The sequence below is a fragment of the Eupeodes corollae genome, chromosome 2 (assembly GCF_945859685.1).
Source record: "Eupeodes corollae chromosome 2, idEupCoro1.1, whole genome shotgun sequence".
Taxonomy (NCBI): Eukaryota; Metazoa; Arthropoda; class Insecta; order Diptera; family Syrphidae; genus Eupeodes; species Eupeodes corollae.
In genome coordinates, this window is record NC_079148.1 from 128,759,916 (window position 1) to 128,768,454 (window position 8,539).

General features: G+C 29.9%; 1 protein-coding gene across 5 annotated transcripts in view; it reads left to right on the forward strand.

The window, feature by feature from the left end:
• Positions 1–5,777, forward strand: part of LOC129944197 (protein draper) — a 68,300-nt gene extending 62,523 nt beyond the window's left edge. For 2 of the 5 annotated variants that reach the window (XM_056053454.1, XM_056053457.1), the window contains 6 exons: positions 7–339; positions 1,019–1,186; positions 1,269–1,562; positions 1,645–1,800; positions 3,998–4,030; positions 4,119–5,777. In XM_056053454.1, the coding sequence (XP_055909429.1) occupies positions 7–339; positions 1,019–1,186; positions 1,269–1,562; positions 1,645–1,800; positions 3,998–4,030; positions 4,119–4,396 (1,262 nt within the window). In that variant the 3' untranslated portion in view covers positions 4,397–5,777. The remainder of the gene's footprint in view (positions 1–6; positions 340–1,018; positions 1,187–1,268; positions 1,563–1,644; positions 1,801–3,997; positions 4,031–4,118) is intronic. The other 3 variants (XM_056053455.1, XM_056053458.1, XM_056053456.1) reach the window with 2 other exon arrangements.
• Positions 5,778–8,539: the final 2,762 nt, after the last annotated feature.

Consider the following 8,539-nt stretch of genomic DNA (forward strand, 5'->3'; position numbering starts at 1 on the left):
CAAAAGGTAACAAAAGTTGTGATCATATAACTGGAGAATACGTTTGCCGACCTGGGTATGTAGGTATGACTTGTGAGCATCCTTGTCCCTTAGGTTTATATGGACCAGGATGTAGTTTGAAATGTAATTGCAAATACGGAAGTGAATGTAATCACATAAATGGACATTGTCAATGTTTGCCCGGTTGGACTGGTGCAAATTGCAATGAATCTTGTCCGGAGGGTTTCTATGGTTTGAATTGTGCTCATCGGTGTCAATGTGCATTTGCTGAAAAATGCAGGAAAAACGATGGATATTGCATTTGCCTGCCAGGTTATACAGGAACAAGATGTGATGAAGGTTTGTATTTGTTTAAGTTTTGAAAACAGAACTTCAATCGATTGATTGATATCGTTAGTTTGAAGACAGGAGTGACTAAAAATTAAAATATTATTAATTAAATTATCGCTGAAGAATTAAGAAAGATTTAATTATCGGTTAAAAATAAAAAATACAAATATTTTTAAAATGTGTAACATAATAATTAGAAAAACTTTTTATTAATCTCAATGGTCTGCCTCATCTCAGAACGTCTCTGATAATGTAACTTACTCATTGCAAGTCTTAGTCACTTGCTCGTTCTTTAAAATCGTGATCCATTCGCCACAAAAGATCAATTTTTAACCTAAGGGTATCTTGAATTCTCTTCTTATTACGGAATTTTTTGATCCCAATGGAGTTTTCGACGTTAGCTCTTTTTTAAATACGTTTCTGTATGTTGTATATATTTTTTAGGTGACAAAAATAATAAATGCCTCCCACATTGTTATCAAGATTCTAATTTAATAAACATTCGTTACTTTTTCAAATTAAAATGACAGTTTTAGTTAATTATCTTTTACTGGCATGTTGCATGCGCAAATATTTGTATTTAAGTTAATTTTTTGAAATATTTTGCATAACTTATATTTTTTTGACAAATCCCTCTCTTAAGATTCTAATTCTTCGATTTAATTAAAATTCACTTTGAATATTTCAGTATGTCCCGAAGGATTCTATGGAGAACATTGCAAACACGTATGTGACTGTCCCAGTCAAAACTTCCAATGTCACATTACACAAGGATGTGTATGTCGTCGAGGATATAAGGGTGAAAATTGTGATATTCCAGCAGCTGAACAGAGAGTTCAAGAAGTTGTTATTGAATGTAAGTTTTAATATATTAGCTTGAATACATTTCAAACTTTCTAACGTACTTCTTTCGTTTCTTTTTTTTTTTTGTTTAACAGCTAGTCGTGCCGGTTTGGCTTGGGGTCTTGTGTTGGCAATTCTATTTGTTGGAATTGTTGTTGCAATTGTGTTCTATTATCGTCGTCGTGTATCAAATCTTAAAACTGAAATTGCCCATGTTCAATATATAACCGATCCTCATGGAACTTATCCCGATCGTCATAATTTCGATAATCCAGTTTATGGATTTCAAGGTCCCGATACAAGATTGCTTAATAATTTACGTCCTAAAATGAATAATTTAGATCGTAGCAATTCGGAATATGGAGATGATTCGAATGCAAGTAGTAGAGGTAAGTCTTAAAAGTTTTCTTTAGAATGACTCCGGTTAAACTTGATATAAAAATATTTATATTTTTGATTTTTTTTTTTCAGCTGCCACTTACTCGGTCAACTATAATAGTGATATGTTGCAGAAAAATCTTAATGCTGATCTCACAAATCCTAATGTTTATAATAGTATTGAAGATCCACTCAAAGAGGAGCATGTTTATGATGAGATTAAACAGAAAGAGGGATATAAAGATCCTGGTAAGAAGGCACAAAGTAGTTGTTAAGTTTTGTGTGAAGATAAGATTGCAATTAATGAATATAACACAAAAATAATTATATACATTTTAATTATTTTCACATACATACATATGTAGATCAGCAAGTCAAAGACTTTAGTTAAGCTTGTTTCTTTCTTCCATATATATTTCAAGCTTTTGGTAATTTTTTGTTTTGCGTTTTAACTTTTAAGTTAAAACTAATGGTTTTTTTTAATGAATCTTTTTTACATACAATTTGATCCAAAGTTCAAGGGAGTTTAACCGAAATTGGCATTAGATTCTCTTGACACCCTCAGAGACATTAAAAAGAAAAGGTTGTCAGGCTCACATTTTTTGTAATTAGGATTGCGAAGTTTTTGGATTTGTTATTTATATTATTATACCTCATTGTATGAACTTTTCGGGACGTTTGGGACTCCAAAATTTTAAATCAGGCTCTAACTTGCATTATTATCCATCAATTTCCAAATGTCTATAACTTGCAAACAAAAATTTCTATTCTATTCTATTCTATTCTATTCTATTCTATTCTATTCTATTCTATTCTATTCTATTCTATTCTATTCTATTCTATTCTATTCTATTCTATTCTATTCTATTCTATTCTATTCTATTCTATTCTATTCTATTCTATTCTATTCTATTCTATTCTATTCTATTCTATTCTATTCTATTCTTTTCTAGCAGTAGAATAGAATCATAAAAAAAATATTTATTTATTTATCAAAAAATTACCTAAAATATATAAGATTATTTATATTGAAGACATCAGGGTGGCAAGACCATAGATGTCGTATTTAATTTTTTTTTTTTTTTTAAGTAAAAATATTAATAATTTACGAAAAGAAAAATATGAAGTTATGTTATGTTATTTATTTACAAAAAAAAGTTACTAATATTAAAGTTCAAATATCTTTAAATTTGTTCTGTAGGGTTGTTGTTGATCTTATGCGTTGATAAGTATTAATGTCAGATGGGTTTAGTATTTCGCCCATCTGTTTCTGCTTGTCCTCCAATGAGTTGGTATTTTTGATTAGGCGAGAAATCGGACATTCTGCAAAAATATGCCAAATTGAGAGAACTTCTTTACAATTTTCGCATTCCTCTGGGGGATCGTTTGTGAAGAAATGGCGACTCGTAAACAAAGTTTTTCCAACTCCGGAAAGGATACTTAAGCTGTCAGTGAGTATCAATGTCCTTTCTTTTCAGGTTTTTGCCACGGATAGTGCTTTCATTATTGATGTTAATTCTGCTAGATAGCTGCCAGCCTCGTCTGGAAGGAGACCTTGAAAGGTGATAATTTCTTCGTGGTTCGCTTTGAGCTCGATGACTGCATATGTTGAGGTTTTATCGCTATAGGATCCATCTGTGTACAACATTTTCACTGGTTTGATGTATTCGATCAGCTTACGGTGAAGCATAAGGAAGAGTTCATTTGGAGTGTTTTCTTTCTTGTGACTAAAGAGGCTGGTGTCGATTGGCAGTAAGTGTCTTTTCCATGGAGGGGAGGACGAATAGTTGAGCTTCAAAGACGTTTCTAAAGGCATACTTCCATGAGCTGAAACAAGGCTTATTATTTTGCTAAGGGAAGATATTGAATTCTTCCTGTTTTGTTTTGGTCTGTGTTGAACTTCTTGTGAAGCAGAATAAACAGGGTGATTTATGTCTGCAGAACATATACTAAAATTGGAACGAATCATAAAAAATGTATATCATAATTAAGGACATATAAATTTAATGTTTATTAGCTGCCTTACCTTATACCAGCAAACAAATCCTAGATTTAGCTTATGATGAGTTCAGGGCGGCATCAGGTCTCAAAAACAGAGATGAAAAAAGTGCCAGTTTTTTCTTAAACCTTTTAACGCATCAGCAGATAATTGTATGTTCTATGTTCAATACCTGTCTTATCATATTTGAAACTTCGTTTGTTACTATTGAGATCGCTAAACTGTAGGGGTTTAAATTTTGACCAAAGCCCAAATATTTTCTGCTCCTGAACTTTTGTGTAATATTTGTTCTGTAGTCACCCATTTTTTTTTGTATTTCTAAAGCGAAACTTTTATTTTATTGTTCATATTGATTTTTTTTTTAAATTTGTGTATTGGTCTATTTCTGCATGAATATTTATCTAAAACTTTATTTCGATCACTTATTTTTACCTATTGCATCTTCAGTTAAGGAATATCGCAAGAAACTATTCCCCGACGGTAAGATGTGACTTTAAAAAAAAAACACGTTGTCTTTATTCTCTTTTTTTGTACTATTATGGTTTTCAAACATATTTTTTAAAATCAGGAATTGATATTTTTCCTCCCCCAGGAGAGTACGACCACTTGGACTATTCACGGCCCAGTACTTCATTCAAACCACATTATCATCGCATGAACGACAACACCATTTTAAACATCAATAGCGACGAAGAGAAACCAAGTAATTTGAAGGCTATATCAGTTCTTTTGGACAAACCAACAGACACTGATAGTGAAGGGGCTGGTTGTGATGAGAGCATTTGTGATAATATGGATGTATCAACTGCATCGGCAAGTTCATCAAGTATTTCTCCAAAAAAGTAAAAACTTAGTGTGAATTTATTTCAAAAAAAAAAAACAAAAAACAACGATTTGTGAAGAAATGGAAAGAAAGGCATATCCGTTTTGAAAAACAAAATTGAAAAAAAAAATGAGTGAAAGCAACATAATTTTTATAAAGTATGTCGTTTAATTGTAGATTTTAGTGAATTGTATACGCGCTAAGATGCCGAATACTAAAGTTGAATTATGTAGTGTATGTTTAAATATGTTTTTTTATTGTATTTTAATTATATAATAGGTTAGACGGAAAGAGTAGAGCAAAGAGAGTTATAATTTATTTATGTTTTATTTTTAGAAAAGAAAAAGTAAACTATTGTGCTGTAAAATTTTAAATAATTTAAAGTCACATTTTAATTTTTTTTTGTTTTAAACTTATGTCAGATGTTGTCAATTGTGTTTTAAAATTTTACATTTTCTTATATTATGTTTATAAAATTTGTTTGATAAAATGAAACAGATTTTAAAGTTCTAAAAAAAAACTGCACCTCTTATTTTTTTATATAGATTTTTAAAATAAATAAATCATTAAAACATGTTCTCAGATTTATACTCGCGTCCGTATATCGGAAAATAAATACTTAATCAATCACCAAGGGTTTTCAGATTTAGAAAACTGTTTTATGCAATAATCTGTTAATTTTCAATTCAACGTTTAGAAATCATATGTAACTGAAAATTATATTAAAATTGTCTATTTATTCAAAATCTAAAAACATATTCTGTATTATGTTTTATTTTTAGTTAAACAAAAAATGTATAGAGCCAAAATCATTGCAGTTTCATCTAAATGTTATGTTAATAGTAAAAAGTAAACAATTTCCGATTCATAAAAAGCTGAAAATCCCATCAGGAAGTTGTAGATTATTCAATAGAAAAGAAATTATCAACGCTTTTTGTTTTTATCAAATATCTGTTTTATATAATTATTAAATATATAATACTTTTGTTCCTTTAATCAAATAAGTCAAGTATCCTACAAAAGGTTAATTATATTTTGAATTTGTTTAAACAAAACACGAGACAGCCAACAGTTTAAGAAATAGGCAGTTAGCTTGATATTTAAAATTAAGTTATGCTTCTTCTAGATAACCTTTCATTAAAAAATGATTCTTAATTTCGGCGGCATTCAAATGAAAACCATATTAAAATTCAATAATAATTATAATTTTTTTTCTGCTGAATCCGTAGTTTAGAGTATATAATAAAGAGGCCAAAATTGTGTTTAAATAAGTGATTTGCTTTGCTCAAGCTAAAATGAATGTAAACTATATGACTGAAAGATTGATTCTTGTTCAATTATAACTTTCCGTTGTTTATATAATAAAAACAAATTTAAAAAACAATATACATGTATAAGAACCTATTTTAACTAGTTAAGTATCTCATAATCTTTTGTAAATATTGCTTTTGTTTGAAGTTTTGTTATTTTTGTTTAATTTAAAAAAATAAATAAATTTTTGTAACATTATTAGGAGTACGAAGTAGATATAATAATTACAATAAACATAATAAAAAAAACATACATATTACAGACCTTTTTCAATATTCAATTAAAATAATTAAAAATTGAATTATTTCATAGCTTAAATCGATTTAATATTCAATTTATTTTCACATTGTCATAAAAGCATAAAAGCAAATATACATATATCATAATTATATTACTCACTCCAATCACACTCACACAGAACATACAACTTCAACTCAAAAATAATGAAAATAATAAATTAATTACTGACTCCATTGTAATCATAGGTCATAAGAAATTAGTTTTAAAAAAATATATAAGTGTTCGAAATTTAAGCGATTTTTGAAATAAATATGTATAACAATTGAAAAAATATATTTATATATATATATTTGATATACAAAAACAAAATTAAAGTCAAGTCCCTTAGGGAAGTTGTGCAAGAAATTATTCTTAAATAAATAAATTTTATTTTCAAAATTGAAATCATATTATAATTATTAATTATTGTAGGTAATTGATAAAATTTACAAAAACAAAATATTACAAACAAAAATTGAATTGTATTGACAAAAAAAGTTCGTATTTACCTTCATATTTTTAAATAAAACATATTTACATACAAAATATTCAGTTTTTCGGTTCTAAGCTTCTTATTTTGTCTTAAAGTTGTAATAAGTATGGACTTACAAATTGACAAAAAAAAACACCATTGACATTCTGAAATCCCATATTGCATAATTTTATTTTTATGAATTCGTTAGTCAATTTATTGCAGTGTTTTTCACTTAAAGAAGATCCGAAACCGCGAACTATGGATAAAGAGACTAGAGAATACACTGCAACACCTGTGCAGCTCACCGACTAGCTCAGTTGGGCGTAGGTTAAACGAATTAAATTGGAAACGAATGACGAATTAAATGGATGTTATCAAACAAATTCAAATCGATTAAAATAATATTAATCGGATTGAATTGAGTTAAATAAAAGTACAGGGGCTTACTTGAATATAAGGTGGGCGTCAGGAAACTTTTCAAAGGGCCTTGAAAATGTTTCTTCAAAATTTTAAAAGAAACGAAAAGTTTTAAATACCTGATGGGGAGTTTGATAATTGTATTTGTTTAAAAAAAAATCATAGGAAACCGTCTAAGAAGGCTTCGGATAAAAACCTAGGAATCTTTTTAAAGAAATTAAATGACAATTAAACAATGGAAAGTAAAAAGGTAAAAAAGCAATTTAAACAGACAGTGAAAAGAACAATGCAAACCCAAATGTACCGGAACCGATTGAATGCACTGCTTTTATTCGGTCAAGAAAGAAAGACAAGAGTTAAAAGAAAGTTAAAACGCGCCTCCCACAAATTTTGGTATCGAACGCAAGAAACAGATTTCAATACAAATCTACTTATCCTGTGGGAATTTTTCCTTATAAGATCTCCCCGTTCTGGCGATTTCTCCTAAGATCCTTTTTTTCTTCTTACTCCTTCCACAAACTTCACTCTTTTCTATCTTTAATTGTTTTTTCTCTTATAAATTCACTATCTATTCCGACTTTAACTTTTCTATTTAGTCTCCTCTATTTTCCTTTTCGATATTCAAATTTTTTCTTTTTTGATTCTTTTAAACTTGGAGACCAACCAAAAAGTGATTAATCATGCCAGTTTTTAGGCCTCCTCACGCACACTCAAATTAATTTATAACCTTAAATTCGTTTGGACTTATAGATTGAGGATATTAGGGATGAACACTTAGCGCTACATTCAATTTCGGTTGTACGTAATTTAAGAATTAATTAAGAAAGTTATGGTGGACCCAAGGGCCATACTTAAGTAATGTGTTGCGCTCGTTTTCCATTTTTTCTCAAATGCTGGGCATATTAGCCATTTGTTGGAAAAGGTTGTTGGGCTCCACTGCCATGGTGTTCGGGAGCGCTCCTCGCTCTTTCAAACGATTTGTCGTGTGAGTCCCCAGCTCGTCCGCTGGCTCAGCACGATCTCCAAACGGGGTTTACCTAAATTTGTCGTCCTCTAAGGGCTGCTCTCATGGCCCTTGAGGACAACGGGCTAAAAATGAAATTATAAAACATGGGAGAAGTTGGGATGGAGAGAAAGACACACAGCGACAGTTAACCATGGCGCAAATACATGGTCCGAAACAATTTTAGGAATCATGTAAGGTTTATTTTGAAGCTTCCAAAAACATTATAGTTGAATGAATCTTTCAAATCCTTGTGCATCAGATCGAACGCCTAGGTTAGGTTAGGTTAGACTGAAGTGGTTTTCCGTAACTTAGGCCCATTGCCACATAAATATTGATACCTTTTTTTGAGCTAAATGAAACCAATTTTTGAGTTGCTTTTGAGTTATGAAAGACAAATTATGTTAGTGTGTTTGAGATCGTTATAGAAGAATTCCCTACGTTTTTGAGCTAGAACAGAACATGTAAAAAGATTTAAAGGATTGTTTTTTCCTCTTTTTCGTTCATTCAATTTCTGCTAAAGTTATTCGAGAAAACGCTAAATCGCGTGCCGTGCTTTTGTATTGTGCAATGTTTGATTCTGACATCAATTATAGAGCTTATTTGCAATCTGCTTAGAAATATCAAGGGCCAGATATTTTTATTCGACTTACAAGTGGTAATGTTATTCCGCCTAATTAT